The 23,107-nt window shown below is 38.4% G+C and overlaps 1 protein-coding gene across 2 annotated transcripts in view; it reads left to right on the forward strand.

Annotated features, from left to right (window-relative positions):
- Positions 1-5,042: 5,042 nt before the first annotated feature.
- Positions 5,043-23,107, forward strand: part of RNF145 (ring finger protein 145) — a 54,517-nt gene continuing 36,452 nt past the window's right edge. Inside the window, exons 1-3 of one of the 2 annotated variants that reach the window (XM_003781994.3) lie at positions 6,733-6,827; positions 7,009-7,015; positions 13,803-14,007. In XM_003781994.3, the coding sequence (XP_003782042.1) occupies positions 6,772-6,827; positions 7,009-7,015; positions 13,803-14,007 (268 nt within the window). In that variant the 5' untranslated portion in view covers positions 6,733-6,771. Of the gene's footprint in view, positions 5,343-6,732; positions 6,828-7,008; positions 7,016-13,789; positions 14,008-23,107 lie in introns of those variants that run through there. The other variant, XM_023515346.1, reaches the window with a different exon arrangement.

A 23,107-nucleotide genomic window follows, 5' to 3' on the forward strand; every position in this document is an offset into this window, starting at 1 on the left:
CCAGGCTGGATTCGAACCCACCACCTTAGGTGTATGTGGCTGGCACCTTAGCCACTTGAGCCATGGGCACCAAGCCAATATCCTATCTCTAAAAAATAGTTCAGTGTGGTAGTGGGTTCCTGTAGTCCCAGAGAGTTAGGAGGCTGAAGCAAGAGGATCACTTGAACCCAAGAGTTTGGGTTCATAGCCAAATGTCCATCAAGTGATGGACAGCACTCTACGAAGGGTGACCAAGTGAGACTCTGTCTCAAAGAAAAAAAAGCTGAATTTTGGAAACACCAACAGAAATACTTTTTTTTTTCTGCTGATGTTAGAAATTCAAATAGTCACAAGTACTCAGAAAGGTTAAAAGCAAAGCTGACTTGTCAGATCAGATCTTCTTTGGTGGAAAAGCTATATGTAAAAATATTTTGCAGAGAACTGAGAAAATTTGAGTATTGGCTGGATGGGCGACAATTTAGGGAATTACATTTCATCTTTTAGGTGTGGTATGATAACTGGTAATATTAGAGAAAGATACTATTTTTAGAAGGGTAGATCAGAGTATTTACTAGTGGAGTATATAGATGTGTACAGCTTTTACTCTCAAATAATTTAGCAAAAGACACACACAAACAGATAAAGTAAATAATCAAAACTTCAACAACTGTTGAATCTTAGAAGTTGTGCATGTGGGTGATCATTATCCTTTTAATTTTTCTTCATATTTGGAACTCTTCTAAATGAAATGTTAGAAAAATAAAAAAAATGTTTTCAGGAAAATCTGAAAGGTCCAAACAAACAAAAAAGCTTGTTTCTATGTTTCCTCTTCCTATCCAGGTATTAGTTCCATACTAGGTAGAAAGAGATGTATTTATTTTGGTGTTAAAAAATGAAAGTTCTATCACTTTTTCCAATTACCTGTGCAAAGTATTTATTCAGCATCAGCTATGTGTATGACCGTCTTAGTGTTACTAGGAAGTAACAATTTCACTTCTATCTAACTTTACTATAGAATAAAAATTGCCAGCCAAATACAAAAGACAGAAGAACTAATAACATACATCAAGGGCTTACTTTGTGCCAGGAATATTAGCATACGTCTTTTCATTTATTTTTCATAACAACCCTGTAAAGTAGATACCATCATTATCCCTGTTTTATAGACAAGGAATGAAGGCGCTTGTAAATTATGTACACTTAACCCAGGGTCTCATAGCTAACAAGTGGGGGGGGGTCCTCTGAATCTAAGAGTAAATCTCTCTTCGTTCACTGCTGATGAGAATGTACAGTAAAGCAACCAGACTGGAGAACAGGCTGGAAGTTCTTCAAGAAGTTGAAAATCAAGTTGTTATCATATGACACAGCAATTCCACAACTAAGTACGTATGTAAGACAAATGAAGAATGACCAACCACTCAACAACTTGTACATGAATGTTCATAGCCAAATGTCCATCAGCAAAATATGGTATATTCATATGATGGAATTTTGACAAGAAAAAGTAATTAAGTACCAATACATGCTATATACATAGATGGACCTCAAAACTATCATGCCAACTAAAATAAGCCAGACACAAAAGATTACACATTGTATGATTCCATTTATAGGCAACATCCAGAACAGCAAATCTATGAAGACAGAAAGATTGGTAGTTTCTTAGGGCTGGGAAAAGAAGGGCAGTAGCTGGTAATAGATATCGAATTTTTTCCCCCTCAGGGGGAGGTTATGATGAAATGTTCTGAAATTGATTATGGTGATAGTTGTATAACTCTGTGAATATACTATAAAGCAGTAGATTGTACACTTCAGAGTAGGTGGATTATATTGTTTGTGAATTAAGCTGTTATACAAGAAAAAGAGTGAATATCCCTTTACTGCCCTATGTTGCCTAACAAAACTATAGTTTTCCTTGTAGAACTGGCTTTCAAAATCAAACCATGATGATAGCTAGGTGGAATGATATGCTAATGAGATATATTTTATATATGGTATATATGCCTATATATGGTATATCATATATATATAATATATCTCATATATATAATTTAAACTCTTCTCTTCTTTATTGTTGGGGATTGAGGGTACAAGAAACCAGGTTACACTGATTGCATTTGTTAGGTAAAGTCCCTCTTACAATTGTGTCTTGCCCCCAAAAGGTGTGTCACACACTAAGACCCCACCCCCTCCCTCCTTCCCTCTTTCTGTGCTTCCTTCCCCCCACCCCCTCCCTCCAGTTTAAACTCGTCTAAATAAGAAAATTGATTACCTGCTTCTGGCAATAAGGAGCTTTCCCAAAACTGGATTGACAGCAACATAAGAGTAGTAACCCTTTCATTATCAGAGTAATTTTCTTGAATATCCAACTTTTTGAATTGGATAGAGAAGAGCTCAGAAAATATCAGGAACAAAAAAGCATGTGAATAAATGAACATGAAAATTCTCCTTCATATTCCCAGTTGTTAGCTGTCCAAGTTTTTTGGTCCCATCATGTAGAATCTCTTATATGACATCTTTTCTCTGGATCTAGAAGGCAGTACATAATTAACTGGCCATCGGTTATCTGCCGAGTTGCAACAAAAGACTAGTTTTATGTGATTATTAGTAATAGTGGACTCTATAAAGAATTCATGAACTTGTCTTTTAGATGGCCAGTACTGTAACTAATATTTATTCTTCAAACTTTGTGCTGACGTCTTCCTCAATGTTGGATGCATTTAGGAAGGACGGACGATAACCTTTAAAATCCTGAATGGTCTGCCATTCTTCAGTCATAAAGACTCCACTTCTTTCTTTCTAGCACCCTGTGTTAGTTCCTTTTATGACTAAGCCCTGGCATTTGGGCAGTTCCTGAAGTTTGTTCCAGGTACTTTCAGCTCCTGGCGTTTCCTGATTTGGATAGGTTTGAGTGCCTCTAGAAAGTACTTCCTCCAAATGGTGATTGCTCTCTTTTTAGTTGAGAGGCCCTCTCTCCTATACCACTCCTGGTTCTTTTTTTCCTTTGCTTCTTTTTTAGTTTGATTTGCTTACCTGCTTCTGGCAATAGGGAGCTTTCCCAAAACTGGATTGACAGCAACATAAGAGCTGTAACCCTTTCATTACCAGAGTAATTTTCTTTACTTGTTGTTTTGAACTTCAGCATTTATAGGCAGCTGCTGTAAAATTAAAAAGTAAAGAGACATGTGACTTTTTCCTGCTTTTACAAGTCCAGAGTCCTTATAGGGAGGGTTATAGGGCTTTAAAGCCATTTTTTTCCCTTTTAAAAAAGGAGAGAGCTGAGATAGGCCTCACCTCCATTTAAACAAAACACAAATCCAATAACAACACTAAAGTTATATTTTCAAGGTTCTGCAATTTATCCAAGAAAAATAAATAAATCCACTTAGAATTTAGTGTTATATACATTTTGACTTCTTTGTAATCTTTTTTCTGGTCTTACATTTTCTTGACTTAGTAGTAAAGTTATTAAACAGGGAAGGAACCAAGGGATAAGGCCTTGCTATCTTGGTCAGTTTCCTATTCCAGTCATTACTCATGTCTTACTTACCAGGCTATCCCCATATAAAGAGACTCAGAGAACTACTTACCTGGGATGTGATAGGCTTTGATTATTGTAAAGTAGTCTAAGGCACCTGGATGAAAGGTAGTCATAGAGAGTTATGAACAGAATTCCCAGGAAATTTTAAAACTTGATTTCTACTGAGCAACCAAACTCATGGAAGGCATGTTACTCTGAATTTGGTTGACTGATGCCTCTAGGAACTGCATTTTCTAAATGCAGAGCTTGTTTTTTTACAATTTTGGCAAAATACAGAGGTAGTCAGAATTGGGGGTTTGCCATTTCTGGCAAGAAATGTGTGGAGGTCAAGAGATTTGAATTTCCAGGAAGGACCTCCAACACAGATATTGAGATTACAATACATTACAAATTTCTCTTGCACATGCAGAAGTTGAGGTTCCACAATTTCAACTTGACCCAGTATAATTGCAACATCTGTGACGAAGTGCTTATCTTTCATCCACTTTAAACATCAAAGGGCAGAGCAGGTTCTAGCAGAAATTGGCTAAGAACTAACCAAAGAGAACTCAAGGTACAGCACTTTCGGTGGTGGGGACAGATAGAGGTAGGGGTTGTGGAAGGTCCCGGTGAGGCAGAGTTGTGGACAAATGGGGGGAATAAGAAGTCTTGCCAAAGATCAGAAGACTGGCGACATCCTTGATTTGCTCTGTACATACACAACATCTTCAGTCTACATAATTGTGGGGAAGAGTTCCTGCCCTAAAAGGTGTTGACAGTTAAATTAAGGTAGGACTGTGCATCAATCAGTGCTAGAGACTGGACAGAACACCTGGGTTTCCTAGGTGTTAAGGAGAGGAAAGCACACTAATCTGTTTTGAACCTTAGACCAAGCCAAGACAAACACATAATCACCATTTAATTCCATACTGCAGTAAAATTCTTTGAACCAAACTAAGGGGTCGTTATTTTTAAAGATACCCAGTGAACAGTTGCTATTAATTCATTCATCCACTCACTTATTCCACAGAGGTTTTCTGAGTGCTGGGCATTGCTTGAGCCATCACGGATGTGGTCCCTGGTGCCTTGGAGTTGACAGTCTAGTCCAGTCAAAAGTTAAAAAAAAATCTGGCATCACTGCTATTGAGACTGCACCCGGACAAGATCAGCCCTTCACATTCTCCCACGTGGTCCCTGCAGGTGAGTGTGGGTGTGAGCGCGTGCGGCTCGTGGTGTTTGGGGAGTGTGAGAGAGCACGTGTGTCAGAATGGCGCGTGTCACAGTGCGTGTACAGGTGTCGCCGTGGTACGCGTCTCCATAGGCCCAGCCGCCCAACTGTGAGGGCAGGGAGATGCTAGTAGTGCCTCCCGCCCACGTACCGGAGGCGGCGCGGGGACCCCTTCGCTGGTCGGATTGTGAGTGAGCGCGGGCGCGCGCGGGAGGGGGCGGAGGAGGGGCGCGCCGCGCTGGCCGGGCCGCGCGCAGGCGCAGAACGCGGGAGCCGGGCCACGGCCGCCGCAGAGCGCCGGGGGCGGGAGGAGCGAGCGCAGGAGGCCATGGCTGCCGCTGCCGCCGGCTGCTGAGGGGCTCGGCCCGCGAGCGCCTGCTGCCGCGGACGATGGTGACCGCACGGGTCGGGTCGCTGCCGCCGCCGCTGCCGCCGCCTCCGCCTCCCAAGACGAAGCAACCAAGGACCGGCGCAGAAGAGCCGCCGCTGTGAGCCGCGCCGTCCCGGCCCCCGCCGCCGCCGCCCGAAAACGGGAGGGCGGGCGAGAGAGCCGGGGAGTTGCGGAGCCCGCCGACCCGCAGCGCCGCCTCGCAGGGAGGGAGGCCGCAGCCCGAGGTGATCAAGCCGGCCGGCCCGCCCCTTCCCTTCCCTGCGCCTTGGGTCCGCTTCCCACGTCCATCCATCTCTCCCCACGTCCATCCTCCCCTCCCCCATCCGATTGCCAGCTCCTTCCTCTTCTCCCTCTTCTCTTTCCCCCTTCCCCCGCTTCACCTCCCTCTTCTCTCTAGCCTCAGCAAAGTCCACAGTCCCTCTTCACCCGCCGCACTCCTCCCTCCCATCTTCAGCCCCTCCTGCGTTCCTCCGCGCTCGGACCGGTTCCCTCTGACCCGCCCTCGGAGAGGCCCAGTGCAGAGCCCCCTCCTGCAGCTCCGCGGCCCCGGCGGCCTCCCTGCCCTTCCTTCCCTTCCTCTCCAGGGCCTGGAAATATCCCTCACATTCCTAAGATGCTCTTTACTTGGGGTTCTCCCCCTTCGCCTCCGCAGCACCCCATTTCAATTCCTTTTTAAAGACCCAGAGTTGCCCCTTTCCAGCTCCTTTTCTTCAATTTCATTTCCAACTTTGCCTTTTTTTTTTTTTGTCTTTGTCCACTTTGCTTCCAAGCTTCCTTCCCTCTTCCTTTCGCTTTCTTTGGTCTACGCATCCCCAAACACTCATCCTCCCTACTTTCCTGCGGTGTAAGATTGTTTGGGGCTGCGGAAAGGCCTGCCAAGCCATCTTCGAATGGGGACCCATTGCTCTGCTTCTCGTTTGTCAGTTCCTTTTTGCTGTAAGAGGGCTCCTCATCCCTTTTTGTCTCAGTGATTTCCTCTGTCACTTGCCATCCCCTCTGTCCTTCTCCAGTTCTGCTTTCCCCAACCAAGGACCCGAGACCCATGCTCTTCCCTCTGGAATAAGTCCCTTTTCTGTGCGGGGATGCGGAACTTCACCCGCATCATTCTTCTCTAGCTCCTTGGAGCGTGTTGGGGCAGAGGCAGCACCCTTGGCGAGACTGGAAGGGAGCTTCTGGGCCTCTCCTGGCGGAGTTTTTCCTTAACATAATCCCCCTAACCCCGAGGCGGTTGCGGCCGGGTTGCCATTGCTGCTGCGCTGTCTGCTTGCTGCGAGCTGGATTGGGGTTACTATAGTTCAAACGCAAGTGAGATCAGCAGGCATGGTGGGAGGAGGTGCGGGGAGAGAGGAAGGGGCCTGTGCAGTTGAGCAGGCATCAAAGATTAATGGATGGCTTTGCATCGCAGTCTGCAATAAACAGGAAACTAGTCTGAAAGGAAAGGAGAGAACTGTGTGTCTTATTTTTTAAAATACGGAGTGTGCAGTTCTACTGAATCTTGAATCATGCCCAAAGGATGAGCTGTCGGTGCGGCAGTCGTGACCCAGGCTGAGTACCCGATGGCAGAAGTAGCAGTTTTTGTTTCTTCTGTCTCTCTTTAAATCGAAAGAAGGCCCTTATATTCAAAGTGGGCTCCCTATCTTCCCGTTTTAGGAGATGACGGGAAACCACAGAATTGCTAGTAGTTTATGTAGAAATCAGGTACATACAAAGTTAGCTTGCAACGAGTGGGAGTGGGGAGGACCAGCTATATTTAAAACATGTGCCAATGCTTATGTAAGAAGTGCGTTCTCTTTCCTGGTATCTCAGTTCTGGGCTGAGTTTACTTATAATTCTAGGCTCTAGCTTTGCCCTCCTATATTTTCAGGGCTTAACATCTTTGTCAGACCGCAGAAAATGTGTCTTTCTTAAAATCAGTTTTAGTTGATAGTAGAGTTTTTTTTAATGGTTGGGACAAAGAAAGGAGATTAATGATAAATGATAGTGTTTGCTTTTCTTGTGGTGGTGGTGAGGAATGTGTAGAAACCTTAAGTCCTAAAAATTAAGTATTTTACTGAATGTTATTACAACTTAGGTCACCTGTCATTCTTATTTTTGCTTTGCCTTTTTGAAAAAGAGTTTAGGAGATGTGAGTACTGTTTTCCTTTTTTTAATATCACACTTTCCACTTCTATTTCTTTCTTAGTTCTTCCACAGAAACTAGCTGTGACTTTAAAACTTAAACCTTTTTTTATATTGTTCAGGATGATTTGATTTCTTCAAATTCAAACCCAAAATTCTGTGCAGTTTTAAGAAAGTGTAGAACTCGGCCTCCTGTGTTTCCTAAACCACAAATCTGAATGGTAAACTGTACAGCATTATGCTTCTATAACACATGAATGTTTTTGTAGGTACTGATTGTTGCTTCCAAGCCTGGGAAAGTCACTTAATGAAATTGTGGAGGTCTTTCTTTTGGTTAGCATTTTGTTGCAACTTTCTTGTGGTATTGAAAAGAAATGTCCGTTTTTTTTTTTCTTTTAACTGTTTTACTGTATAAAGTATCTTTAAGTTTGAGACACAGTTGACATTACTTTCCCACTTGTTTTCACAGTTCAAGGAGGAAATTTTAAGATATTGCATGGAAGGTGAAACACTACAGGAAGTTTATGTGTTTGGCTTTGGATATGTCAGACCTTTAAATTTTTTTTGTATTCAGCTCTCCTGTTTGTTTTCTAGGATTGTTTGGTATTAGTAGTAGTAGTTTCAGTTTTCTTTTAATTTCAGATATTATAGAGGTGCAAATGTCCTGGTTACTTGGCTTGCTTTTGTACTGCCTGTCTCCCAGAGAGTGTACATTGTACTGGTTAGATATGATTTCATCCATCCTATCCTCCTTTCTCCTATCTGCTTGATTTCCATCGGGTTTTATTTCCCTCTGTGCACATGAGTGATGATAGGATAGTTCCAATTTAATAGTGAACACATGTGGTGTTTGCTTTTCCATTCTTGAGATAACTTCACTTAGGAGAATGTAGTTCCAGTATAATAGCTCATGTGGTGTTTGTTTTTCCATTCTTGGGATACTTCCCTTAGGAGAACGCTCTCTAGGTCTGTCCAAATTGTTGCAAAAGGTATTAGTTCATTGTTTTTATCTGGCTGAGTAATACTCCATGACGTACATACACCACATGTTCTTAATCCACTCATGAATTGATGGGCAGTTGGGTTGTATCCACATCTTTGCAATTGTGAATGTGCTGCAATAAACATGCTAGTGTAAGCATCTTTTTGATAAAATGACTTTTTTCTCTTTAGATAAATATCTAGTAGGAGATTGCTGGATTGAATCGTAGGTCTACTTGTAGCTCTCTGAGGAATTTCCATACTGTTTTCACAGAGATTTAACTAGTTTGCAGTCCTTCCAACATTGTATAAGGGTTCCTTTCTCTCTGCATCCATGCCAACATTCTATTGTTTTGGATTTTTTGATGGAAGCCATTCTCACTGGGGTTAAGTGATATCTCATTGTGGTTTGAATTTGCATTTCCCTGATGTTTAGTAGTGTTGAATGTTTTTCGTGTTTATTGGCCATTAGTCTATTTTCTTTTGAAAAGCTTCTGTTCATATCTTTTGCTCACTTTTTAATGAAGTTGTCTGATATTTTTCTTGCTGATTTGTTTGAGTTCTTTGTAGATTCTGGTTATTACATTTCTTTATCGGATTATAGCATGCTAGTATTTTCTCCCATTCTGTAGGTTGTCTATTTGCTCTCTTGATTGTTTCCTCGTCTGTGAAGAGGCTTTTTATTTTAATTATTTATTTATTTTTTTGAGACAGAGCCTCAAGCTGTCCCCCTGGGTAGAGTGCAGTGGCATCACAGCTCACAGCAACCTCCAACTCCTGTGCTCAAGCAAGTCTCCTGCCTCCACCTCCCAAGTAGCTGGGACCACAGGCACCCGCCACAACGCCTGGCTATTTTTTGGTTGCAGCTGTCATTGTTGTTTGGCGGGCCCAGGATGGATTTGAACCTGCCACCTTAGGTGTATGTGGCTGGCACCTTAGCCACTTGAACCACAGGTGCTGAGCCTTATTTTTTTTCTGAGACAGAGCCTCAAGCTGTTGCCCTGGGTAAAGTGATGTGACATCACAGCTCACAGCAACCTCCAACTCCTGGGCTTAAGCAATTGCCTCAGCCTCCCAAGTAGCTGGGACTACAGGTGCTGGCCACAACGCCTGGCTGTTTTTTGGTTGTAGTTGTCATTGTTGTTTGGCAGGCCCAGGCTGGATTCGAACCTCCCAGCTCTGGTGTATGTGGCTGGCATCTTAACTGCTTGAGCTCCAGGTGTTGAGCCTAAAGAGGCTTTTAAAATGGGGTCTGCTTCATAAATTCTTTGCTTAGGTTGATGCCTACAAGAGTTTTTCCATCATTTTCTTCTTGGCTGTTTTATAGTTTCATGTCTTAGATTTATGTTTGTAATCCATCTTGAATTAATTTTAGTGAGTGTTGAGAGATACGGATCCTGTTTCAGTCTTCTGTATATGGCTATCCAATTTTCCCAGCACCATTTATTGAATAGGGATTCTTTTTCCCAGTGTGTATTGCTGTCTACTTTATATCAGATGGCAATATGTGGACAGTTTTACAAAGGAATTCACTGTTCTGTTTTGGTTTCTATAGCCTTGTGATATAGTTTACATTCTGAGAAAGTGATGCCTCCAGATTTGTTCCTTTTGTTTAAGGTTGCCCACTGTCACCACTTCTGTTCCACATACTGGGGGAAATCCTAGCCAGAGCAGTCATGCAAAAGAAGGAAATTAAGAGTATCCAGATGGAGAAACAGGAGGTCAAACTATCATTCTTGGGTGATGATATGATCTTACATCTAGAAAACCCCAGAGATTCTGCCAGGAAACTTCTGGAATTGAGAAAGATCTCTACAAAGAGAACTACAAATCACTGAGGACGGAAGTTGCAGGGGATGTAAACAAATGAAAAAAACATATATTAATGGATTGGTAGAAATAACATTATTAAAATGCCCATACTAACCAAAGTGATTTACAAATTCAATGCAATCCCCCATCAAAATACCAACATCGTTTTTCTCAGATCTAGAAAAAAATAATGCTATGCTTTGTCTGGAACCAGCAAAGGGCCCAAATAGCCAAAGCAACCTTTTTTTTTTTTTTTTTGGTTTTAAGAGAATTTTGAGCTTCCTCCAACTTTAGAATATGCTTATTAGCCCCATCTGACATAAATCTGGAAAAAGACAAATTAGTTGTGAACCAAACTATTATAGAGGTATTCTCTACTTCAGAAGAGAAGGTTCCATTTCTACTTCATGTTGGTATAATGTAGTGACTTGGCTGGTGTGTGTGAATGATTTCAGGTATCTGCAAACAAGATGAGTATTTGAAAATTCCATTTAGATGTTGGTTTAGTGTGTGGTGTTATAGTGTAGTGTACAGTACTTATTTGTGTTGATGTTGGTTACTACCTATCATGTGTACTCTTATTTTAGAAAGGTTCAAAGTTTAAAAAATTGTTTTTTGCTTTGAGGTATTAAACTTGTTTCCTCCATGCCTTTATACATGGCCAGCTTGCCAGTGACTTGCTAAAATATCACTCACAAACAGAAATAAATGAAATATTTAGTAAGCAATAGATTTATTAATAAATGGGCATATTAATTCTAAGATCCTTTTTAAAAACATTTTGAGTCTTGAGTTAACTATAAAGTGAGAGTTGGAGGATCTCTCTTCTTGGATATTCTTCTGTATTAACAGCTTTAGGTTCCCAAGATTTTCTCTTTATAGAACTAGAAATACTTCCTGTTTACTATTCTTTGTTATATTTGTCAGTTAGAAATAGTGGGTAGAAATTAAGAGGGAACAGCGGGGCTGTTCTGCTAATGGCCTCCTTTTGAGGCAGAGATGATCCTCTCTCTGTAAGGATTAGGGAGGTTTTGTTTCCCCCAGCAGATCTTGATTTATAATGCAGGATTAGTTATTTGTTTGTATTTTTTTCTTTACTCCTTTTAAGAGTTACAGTAAATGGTGAAAATGGGTTTATTTTAAAATAACAAAATATTAAAAACAGATCAAATGAAGTAAAGGTAGTATTACCTTTACTGAGTAAGTAATTGCAAGTATTAACTCAGTCATAGACTCCTTTTGTTAACTTGAAAAAACAGGGACAATGATTTATATTGGATTCTAGAATATGGAAAAACGGTATATAACCTGTCAGTGATACTGTTATCTCAGTATACATGATCATTATCCCATGTGGCTGGTGGTTTGTGAGAAAAATATATTCATATACTTTGTATTAAATTCTCAAAAGGGGGCTCGGCGCCTATAGCTCAACCGGCTAAGGCGCCAGCCACGTACACCTAAGGTGGCGGGTTGGAATCCCCAGCCCGGACCCGCCAAACAACAATGACGGCTGCAACCAAAAAATAGCCGGGCGTTGTGGCAGGCGCCTGTGGTCCCAGCTACTTGGGAGGCGGAGGCAGGAGACTCGCTTGAGCCCAGGAGTTGGAGGTTGCTGTGAGTGTGATGCCATGGCACTCTGCCCAGGGGGACAGCTTGAGGCTCTGTCTCCAAAAAAAAAAAAAAAAAAAAAAAAAATTCTCAAAAGGGCATTGAGTTATCATTTTGACCAGCAGAGTAAGTAGTTATTTTCTATATATTTCTTGAAGTCATCTAGGTAGCTTACACTAATTACACTTTGAATCAATATTTTCTTTTAGACTCTTCCCCCCCCCCGATAAAATAATACATACATACTTTAGAAAACTTGACAAATAGAAAATGATAGAAGAGAATAAAAATTACCCCAGCACCATTGTTGAAAGGATATTACTGTGGAAATTTTGGTGGATTTTTTCCTAGGACTTTTTTGTTTAAATAATAACATGAACTTGGAGAAATTTAGAAGGTACCTGGATGTGTAGTGTTCAATAAATGTTAAAGATTAGAGATTTTATTTTTCAGTGCTTTTTCCCTCTTTAGAATAATAGCTATTTGGTTTTGATTCTCACAATAGTATTTTTTCTTACATAAGAAAATTATTAAAATGGTCTTGTTTATTTAAAATAATCAGAATTAAAGTTCTTACCTATAAAAATGCTAATTTTATATTATTGGTAGGATATAACTATAAGACAACATTTGGGTTATGGGAATGATTGATATATGCTCATTGAAAGCCTTTTATTAATGGTGTATTAAATTGAGCGGCCTTTAACTTTTAACTGTCTGAGCTAGGAAGCTATGTAAATTGGAGGGTAAGTTGGAAACACTGACTAATATTTAGCCATAGCATAGCAGTCTGTCCCTATAATTTTCTTTAGAAACAAATGTTTTCATTTGTCCTGTAAAGTTTGAAATTACTGCCAAAGCTAGAAATGTGTTTAACTTTCTCAGCAAAATTCTTAAAAGGATATTGTTAGAGCCAATAATCCAGGATTATCTTTACTCTTTAAATTGTCCTTTACCCACTTTTGTTTGCACTGTTTTCTTGTAATTCCTTGGGTTAATTTGTAGCTCTGCCATCTGAAATAGTGTTGCCTTCAACTACCCTTTATTTATTTATTTTTTTTGAGACAGAGTCTCACTACATCACCCTCGGTAGAGAGCCGTGGTGTCACAGCTCACAGCAACCTCATACTCTTGGGCTTAAGGGATTCTCTTGCCTCAGCCTCCCCAATAGCTGGCACTATAGGCGCCCGCCACAACGCCTGGCTATTTTTATTTTTTGGTTGTAGGTGTCCTTGTTTGGCAGGCCTGGGCTGTATTTGAACCCACCAGCTCTGGTGTATGTGGCGGACGCCCTAGCAGCTGAGCTACAGTTGCCAAGCCTCAGCTGCCCTTTTAAATAGTAGATTGTCTTGATAACTGCCTTTCATTTCCTTTATTATTTGTTTATTTTTGTTCTCTTTCTACTTAATAGCCATCTATGTAAGCAAAGAGCTGCAGACTCAAGGCCTAACTTCTTCCATGTGCCTGCTTGTCTGTCTGTGCATCAAGGGAAGAATTTGATGAACTTTATTTTCCCACTTTTAAGAAAGATTATGAAGATTTTATTTAGACTAAGTTTAAAAATTCAAGTAAATAATATTGCAATAATTTTTCCCTGTGTATCTACGTCATGAACTCTCTGGATTGTAAATGTAGTAATTCAGTTTTGGTTGTAAGTGAATAAGGAAAAGGATAGACTGTGAGATATTGCAAACTAAATTTGCAGTTGTCAAATTTTTATTGAATTGATTAGGCTTTTCCTTAGAGGAAATATTAAAAATTTGGCCTATTTTTTAAAAGCTACATAAATATCAAGGAATTTTATATGGGTGAATTTTTCAAGTTAATTAGGCAAAAGTTACTATTTTCTTAGTAGGGTATTTTGTTTCTGAGTGCTTAGATTTGGACTTAGTGGCTTTTAAAAAAAACAAGTTTTGAGGCTTGAACATTTAATTAGAATCCTAAGATTGGGCAGAACTGGAAGGGTCGATGTGAAAACACAATATGAAATTTATGTCATAAGTACATAAAAACAATAGATATGGCTAAAGAGTTTTATGTATTCTAACAGTTTTTGTGTAGTATGTGACAATTCATTAGATTAATAAAAGGATATTTAAAAGCTATTTGTGTTGACTTATTTTTATATGTTGTGTCTTCTGAATTTTAGGTATACTTTATAGGGGGAAAAAAAAAAAGCAAAGATGGCTGCAAAGGAGAAACTGGAGGCAATGTTAAATGTGGCCCTGAGGGTGCCAAGCATCATGCTGTTGGATGTCCTGTACAGATGGGATGTCAGCTCTTTTTTCCAGCAGATCCAAAGAAGTAGTCTGAGTAACAACCCTCTTTTTCAGTATAAGTATTTGGCTCTTAATATGCATTATGTAGGTAAGTAAGTCTACATCACATTTTCTAACCTTACAGTGAACATTCTAATTTATGATTTTGTATATTTTTGAATTTGGGTAAAATGAGGTTCATTTGCATTAAGCAACAGTGATATAGTCATTGATAAATGTTTATGAGTCTTGTTTATAATTTTATGTGTGTTACCATTGCACATAAAGTACTAGAGAAAAGCAGGCTGTGTTGGATGGATTTGTTGTATAAAACTGGAAGGCAGAAGAAAACATTTTAGTTTTGTGTTTTTGTTTTTTGTTTTTGAGACAGAGTCTCATTCTTTTGCCTGGCCTAGGGTGCCATGGCCTCTACCTAGTTCACAGCACCTCAAACTCCTGGGATCAAGCAGTCCTCTTGCCTCAACCTCCTGGCTAGCTGAGACTATAGGCACACACCACTACACTAGCTAATTTTTCTATTTTTGCTCAAGTGGTATTGAACTCCTGACCTCCAGGGAGCCTCCTATTATGGAAATAGGTGGTAGGTGCTAGGATTCAGGCATGAGCCACTGCACTGGGCCCATTATAGATTAATATGGTGAAATGTAAATATTGGGAAATACTTTTCCAAACATTGGGCCCCTTCTGATTTGTCCTTACATTGGGGTTTGGTAATATTTTGGAAGTAAGTTTTTTAAAATGCAATACTTGTTCTTTGAGACAAATTAAAACATTAATATTGGTTGAAGATAAACCATTCATTTCCATTAAATAAAATGTGGGAAATGATACTATGTATTTTCTTCATTAAAAGAAATAATCATGCAACTATAATTGATAGGCTTTGGGGTTAGTGATATAATGATGAGAGAGTAGAGAAATTAGTGTCAAGAAATACAGGCATGAAACACAGTTTATGTACAATAAAAGTCATGATCCTTAGTTTTTATTAAATAATTCCTATGTAAGGAGTGTAACTATATTTTTATTACCATTGTTATTGCAGAGCTCCAGATGTAATTTGTTTGTTTGTTTGTTTCCAGTTTTTGGCTGGGCCAGGCTTGCCGCCCTCCAGATGTCATTTAAATGATATAGTGTAGTAATAGCCGATCACAAAGTTTATCTTTTATAAAATCACAAGGAGTTGTCTCATCTCTCTGAGATTTCTTTTTACCTGTAGACCAACTTTCTGGGTTCAAAAACTTAGTCCTGAGAATCTCTTACAATTCTAAGAGAGTACCAAGTAAGCAATTGTGGGAAGAAGTATGGTATAGTAATAGGAAAGATAGCAGCAAGGCATCTGGGTTCAGTAGACTCCACCTTACAGATGGCACACTACCTTGGGAAAGGATATGAACTGAGAAGATTCTTTTATGTTGCAAAACCCTGTAATTCTTAGCCCTTTAATAAAGATGTTGTGTGTTAGCCAGTTTGTGGGAAGTAATTACAGCCAGTTATAAAAGAACAATTGGGTACTTGGCTTAGATTTTTTACCTTAGTCAGCAAAGTAATTGACACTGTGGTTTTAAAAATGTGCTTATCATACATTGTTTCTGAATAGATTGAAATATTTCTTATAAAACAGCTGCCTAATAACCCGAAAGGTTAATTTTAGAAATTGAATGTGTTCTAGCTCAATCAAAGTTCATACTGTCTGGTTTGTAACTTTGGGAACTTCACTGCGCCTTCACTCTTATTAGGTGCCATGGCAGAGTAAGCTCACTGATTGTGTGAACAGATATTTTCACCGGGAAGAGTTTTTTGGTTGGAATAACCTCTGTCAGGATATTACGTAGTATTTATGTAATGCTCCAGTTTATAGAATTTCACCCTTTTAAAAACACATTTTAAAGTTCTTAATTTTTAAGATAGGTAATATATTTATGTTGAAAATTTCAAAAGCATGAAAAAAGTGTATGAGAAGTTTCTTTTCTATGTTCCTCATCCACTAAGTTCTCACTCAGAGCACTAAGTAGCTATTACTGTTTCCTTCTGTGTAATTCTAGAGATTGTTTATATTTTATATTTATATTTATATATTTTCTTATGTAAAATATAAACATGTTCCTCCCCCTTTTTTTTTACAAATGTTAGCATAATATACATGGTTCTGAACCTTGGTTTTTATTTGTTGGTGTATTTGGACCTATAGATATATATGGAAGTTTTTTGTATTCTTTTTTATGTATTTTTTGTTTTTGTATTAATTTTTTATGATGACACTTTTCATTTACCAAATCTTAAGATTCTTATTAAATGTTGAGGCCTTATGCCTCCCTCTTCCCAGTTTTGTTTTATAGTGGCATAATATCCTCATATGGATATGCCATAATTTCTTGAACTAATTACTCTATTGTTAGATATTTTATTTGTTTTTGTTAGTGAATATTGATTTGTCTAAAAAGTAGATATTTTAGATAGCTTCTGTCTTCTGCTGTTTCATACAGTGTTGTGCTAAATAACTTTGAATATCCATAACCTTGGACTAAATTACTAAAAGTAAAGTTTAGTAAAGAGTGGGTAAAGAGTGAATATCCCTTGGTATACGCAGGGATAATTCCAGAACCCCTGCATATACCAAAATCTACATATACTCAAGGCTTAGGTAATGAAAAATGTATAGAAAAAGTCAGCCCTGTATATATGCGTGTTTTGCATCTTGAAAATACTGTATTTTCAATCTGAAAAAATTTTTTTGGTGGGGGGAGAGGAGGACAGAGTCTCACTTTGTTGCCCCCAATAGAGTGCAGTGGCATTATAGCTCACAACAACCTCTACTCTTGGGCTCAAGTGATTCTCTTGCCTCAAGCCTCCCAAGTAGCTGGGACTACAGATGCCCACCACAATGCCCAGCTAGTTTTTTAGAGACGGGGATGTCGCTTTTGCTCAGGCAGGTCTCAAACTCCTGAGCTCAAGTCATCCACCCAGAGTCAATCCACCCTTTTGGCCACCCTCCCAGCCTCCCAGAGTGCTGGGATTACAGGCATGAACCCTCACACCCAGCAGTCTGAATTTGGGGGAAAAAATCTATATATAGGTGGACTGTCATAGTTCAAACTCTTGTTTTAGGGTCCACTTGTATATATTTGTAATATTGTTATTGCTCTCCATAGGTTTTTACCATTTTATACCTCCACAAACAGAGCTTGAAAGTTTCTGTAGTCCTACACCTTTACCAAAACCACCCATTATCAAATTTTTATATTTTGGCTATGCCAGTAGGTGAAAAATTGATTTTTAAAGAATTTAATGTAGTTTTAATTTGCATTTCTGTTATGAATGAGATTAAACTTATTCCCCTATTTAAGAAAAATTTTTATTTTTTCTTCTGAGAGTTGTCAATTCATATCCCCTGCTTGCTTTTTTCTATGGGATTTTTACCCTTTTCTTATCAATTTGTGGGAATTTCTTATGCATTAGGAAAATTAACCTGTGGATCATTTGATAATATTTTTTCTAGTTTCCTATTTTTCTTATGAATTTTTTGTTGTTGTTGGTAGTGTTTTTTTTTTTTAAGTGTGGTTGAATTTATCATTTTTTTCCTTAAGCTTTAGGATTTTGAGTCAATTAGCAAAACTTTCCCTATCTTTTTTTGGTGGTGTGGGGGGGGGGAAGCTTTCCCTCTGTTGCCAGGGCTACAGTGCAGCAGCATCATCATAGCTCACTGAGCTCAAGTAATCCTCCTGAGTGAATAGGACTGCAGATGCATGCCACAGTGCCTGGCTAAGTTTTCTTTTGTTTTTTATAGAGATAGGGGTCTCACTGTTGCCCAGGGTAGTCTTGAACTCCTGGGCTTTAGCTATCCTTCTTCCTTTGCCTCCCAAAGGATTAAAGGTATGAGCCACCATGCCTGGTTCCTATCTTGAGTTGTAAAGAATTCTGTTATGTTTTATTTTAATATTTTTGTGGTTATATTTTTAACAATTAAATATTTGTTGTATTTGAAATTTACCTGCATGACAGGATGTTTTAGGTATAATTTTATTCTGTTTCTAAAATTTATTTTATTTATTTTTAGAGGCAAGGTCTGGTTATATTGCCCAGGCTAAAATGAGGTGATGTGATCCGAGCTCACTGTCACTTTGAACTTTTGGGCTCAAGTGATCCTCCCAGTGTAACCTACTGAATGGCTGAGGCTGTATGGATGCATGACACCAGCCTGCTAATTTTTTAATTTTTTTGTAGAGATAATGTCTCACTTTGTTGCCCAGCTTGATCTTAATTCCTAGCCTCAAGCAGTTCTCCCACCTTAGCCTCCCAAACCACTGGGATTAATTTTATTTTTTCTACATAACTATTCAGTTATGCCTATGTAGTTATGTCTTTACCAGTTTGTTAGTTTACTCTAGCTTTTCTTGTTATTTCTTAATAATGTACTGCATGTAGTTAGGGTGAAGTTATTCTAAATAACTCTCCTCCATGCAAGAACACAGAAAGATTTACTATGTTCGAGATTTCTTTTGAAACCTCCTGGAGTATTTTCAAGTTTTCTTCATATATGTCTTGGACATTTATTAAGTTCACTTCTAGGTATTTTGTCTTTTATTGCTATTGTAAATGCTTTTATTACTCTTTTAATTGTTATTAAGGAGCTTAAAAATTAAAGTAAGGAGTGGTGAAGTTTGTATTTGTGGAATGTAATTATACCTTCAACCTTGGAAGCTTTTCATTGTGGATTCCATTGAGAGCAGGAAAGGGAAGTGACTATCCAAATATAATTGGTGGGATGTTAATTGTAGGACAAGGTTGGTCAGAGTGGCTCACATAATATAGCACTTTGTGAGGCCCAGATAAAAGGATTGTTTGAGGCAGAAGTTTGAGATCAGCCTGAGCAATATAAGCAAGATCCATATTACTATTAAAAGTAGAAAAAATTGGCCAAGCACAGTGGCATGTGCCTGTAATCCCAGCTACTTGGGAGGCTTTGGGAGGATTAGATTGCTTAAACTCAGAAGTTTGAGAGGCTACAGTGAGCTATGGTCATCCTACTGCACTGCAGCTTGAGTGAGAGAGTAAGAACTTATCTCAAAAAAGAAAGAAAATTATAGAACTGTTTTGTATGAAAAGGAGAATAGAAATAACCTCGGAAAGATAGAATGGGGCCTTTTGTAAAGAGCCCTGAATACGTGTGGTAGGTATTGTGCTAAGTTTGATAGGTAGTGGTGGGTCAGTGAAGGTTTTAGAGTAGGTGAGCTACATTTTAGGATTGATTAGGCAGTGTTGTATAGGACGATGGATGGTTATGAGAGAAATTAGAGGTAAGAAGAACAGTTTGGATTTTAGGCAAGAGTGAATGATAGCCATAACTAGTATGTAAAGTTGGAAAGGAAGAGATGGATATGAGACTTTTATTGAAACTACCATCACTAAAAGCATTAGTGACCTAACACATAAAATTCAAGCTTCATTTATGTCTTCCTTTTATAGACTTTAACATGTTTATGAAGCTATTGACTACTTCTTTCCTGAAAGTGTTTCTTTCCTGATTCTTCTCCTAACTTTCTGACCATTCCTTCTGATCTTTTGCTTTTACCTTTAGACTTCTTAAGTGTTGATACTGCCCAGAACTTATTTTTAATTTTTATCTTTTGTTTGGGTAATCTCATAAAGTTTTGGCTGCAGATTTTTATCTCCACTTTCCACTGCTTTTTGACTACCTTTGACTGGGGTTTGTGTTCTTCCTCAGTGATCACCTGGTGATCACCTTCACATCTCTGCCATAGCAATTACTACACTGCATTCCAAGTGTCCTCAACGAAATTGTGAGCTCCTTTAAAGTTGCAAGGAGATTGTCTTTTATTTTTCCTACCACCTGGCTAATGTTGGACACTGAATAAATAAATTTGTAACTATTGATTAGACATTTCCACCTAAATAGTCTATGGACACTTCAGATCAATCACTGAACTCATCACTTTGACCTCACTTTAGATTCCTCTCCTGTTTTCTATTTTAATACCAAAGCTATTTTCTCAGTTACCCAAGCTAGAAACATCAGATCTTCACTTCCTTTTTCTCACACTCACCTATAGATCATCACTGAGACCTATTTAAATATGTATCTCATAGCTGACTCTGACAACTCCACAACCAAAGCTACTTTTTTAATCTAGGCTTCCATTTTACTTCCAGTACTACCATAATCTTTAAGTAGCAGAAATTATTAGATTCGTCACTCTTGTTTTAAGCAGGTCATCATTTTTAAATGCTGCTGGTGTTGCTTTTTAATTATACATTACTGTGGAGTTAGTTTCATCATTATCAACTCTGTTTGTTTTGTTATGGTTGTTTGGTTAATCCTGTATAGTGAATAGTTATGTATACTTGCATCAACAGTATTTTTGGTCTAGCCAGAGCAATCAGGCAGGAGAAAGAAATAAAAGATATCCAAATTGGAAAAGAGGAAGTCAAATAATCCCTGTCCACTAATAATATGATCTTCTGTCTAGAAAAACCTAGATTCTACCAAAACCTCTTAGATTTGTTAAATGAATTCAGTAAACTTTCATAATACAAAATCAGTGTACAAAAACCAATAGCATTTACACCAATAACAATATAGCTCAGAACCAAATTAAGAAAGCAATTCATTTATTTTAGCTACAAAAATCTTACAAACTACCTAGGAATATATTTAACCAAGGAGATGAAAGATCTCTACAAGGAAAACTACAAAACACTGAAGAAAGAAATTATAGATGACACATACAAATGGAAAAACAGCCTATGCTCATGGATCAGAAGAATTAATATTACTAAAATGACTGCCCAAAGTAATCTACAGATTTAGTGCAATCCATCTCAAAATATCAACATTATTTTTCACAGAATTAAAAAAAAAAAAGTTCTAAAAATCACATGGAACTAAAGAAGAGCCTGAATTGCCAAGGTAATCCTAAACAAAAGAAAACAAAGTTAAGGCATCATGTTACCTGGTTTCAAATTATATTACAAGGCTATAGTAACCAAACCAGTATGGTACTGGTATAAAAAAGACACATAGAGCAATAGAACAGAATAGAGAACTCAGAAATAAAGCCACATTATCTGTAGCCAACCAATCTTTGCCAAAATCTATAAGAATATACACTGGGGGAAGGACACCTTTTTCAGTAAATGGTGTTGGGAAAGTTGGAGTGTCATATCAGAAGAATGAATTGGACTGTCTGTCACCACATACAAAATCAACTCAAGTTGGATTAAAGACTGAAATTTAAGACCTGAAACTATAAAAATACTAGAAGAAAACCTAGAGAAAACTTCTAGATGTCGATCTAGGCAAAGAATTCATAACTAAGACCTCAGAAGGACAAAAATAGACAAATGGGAATTAAACTAAAAGCTTCTGATGGCAAAAGAAATAATCAACAAAGTAAGCAACTTGTGCAGAAAGGGAGAAAATATTTGAAGCTATGCATCTGACAGGGAATTAATATCCATTTAACAAGACATTAAAATAATTAAAACCCCCTAATTAATCCCATTAAAAAATGAGCAACAGAAATAAGTAGATATTTTTCAAAAGAAGAAATAATAGGTATATAAAAAAATGCTCAGCATCACTAATTGTTAGAGAAATACAAGTTAAAACCACAATAAGATATTGTTACATTTGCTTGAGTTCATGAATTCGAGACCAGCCTGAGCAAAAAGCGAGACCCCGTCTCTACTTAAAAAGAGAAAAACTGAGGCAAGAGGATTGCTTGAATCCTGAGAGTTGAAGCTTGCTGTGAGCTATGGCACTACGGCACTCTAGCCAGGGCAATAGCTTAAAAAGATACTGTCATGTATCAGTCAGAACGACTGTTATTAAAAAGACAACAAACAACAGCTGTTGGTGAGGGTGCAAAGAAAAAGGAATGCAACATTTTGATTTTACAGTGAGTGTAAAGTTACAACAGCCTCTATGGAAAATGGTGTGGAAATTTCTCAAAGAACTAAAAATAAAACTACCATTCAGTCCAGCAATTACATTACTAGGTGTCTCCCTAAAAGTAAACCATTACGTCAAAAAGATAACCTGCACTTGTATGTTTATTGTAGCACTATTCATAATACCAAAGACATGAAGTCAGCCTATTATCCATCAATGGATGATTAGATAAAGAAAATATGGTATAGATACAAAATGATACTTTTCAGCCATAAAAAAAGAAATCCTGTCATTTGCAGCAACATGGATGGAACTGAAGGCCATTATCTTAAGAGAGAAAAGTGAAACGCAGACAAATACTGCGTGTTCTGCTTCCAAGTGGAAGCTAAATAATGTGTACACATGGACGTAGAGTTGGGAATGATAAAAATTAGAGTGTTGGAAAGGTGAAGGGGGGGAAGGAAATGGAGGAAGAGAATTTCTTTTTTTTTTTTTGAGACAGAGCCTCAAGCTTTCCCCCTGGGTAGAGTGCTGTGGCATCATAGCTCACAGCAACCTCCAACTCCTGGGCTCAAGCGAGTCTCCTGCCTCTGCCTCCCAAATAGCTGGGACCACAGGCACCATCCACAATGCCTGGCTATTTTTTTTTTTGGTTGCAACCATCATTGCTGGATTCGAACCCACCACCTTAGGTGTATGTGGCTGGCGCCTTAGCCACTTGAGCCACAGGCGCTGAGCTGGAAGAGAATTTCTTAAGGGTTCGATGTACGTTATTTGGGTGATGGATACTCTAAAAGCCTTGACTTCACTACTACACAATCTATGCTTATCAAAATTCACTTATAAGCCATAAATTTACAAAAATAAAAATACTTCAGTTTTTTTAGCTTATATTTTTCAAATAATTAGGTTATTTTATACATTATGGTTTAGATGGTTCATTCATACTGTTCTTGTTTTAGGGTTTGTATTTATAATCTCTCAAAATTTTCTTGTTTGATATATTTTATTGTTATTACAGTTATTTTTCCACAAGAAAATGGTATAGATGAGCCATGGGGGTTTTGTTGTTTTTGTTTTCTTACCTCACATAAGTGTGTTTCTAAAGAGTTTGAGAACTGCTAGTCCAGTTTAAAACTTTATTATTATTTAAAACCTTTATATTAAGATTTTAGCTGCTAGTTCTATCAGCTGCATCTCCCAGGACCCTTTCTGTCAGCACCAAATTCAGTCTAACCTGCAGAATTCACTGTCCCCTGAAAACGTCCTTTTGTAA

The sequence above is a fragment of the Otolemur garnettii genome, unplaced genomic scaffold (genome assembly GCF_000181295.1).
Source record: "Otolemur garnettii isolate 467f Iridium unplaced genomic scaffold, OtoGar3 scaffold00003, whole genome shotgun sequence".
NCBI lineage: Eukaryota > Metazoa > Chordata > Mammalia > Primates > Galagidae > Otolemur > Otolemur garnettii.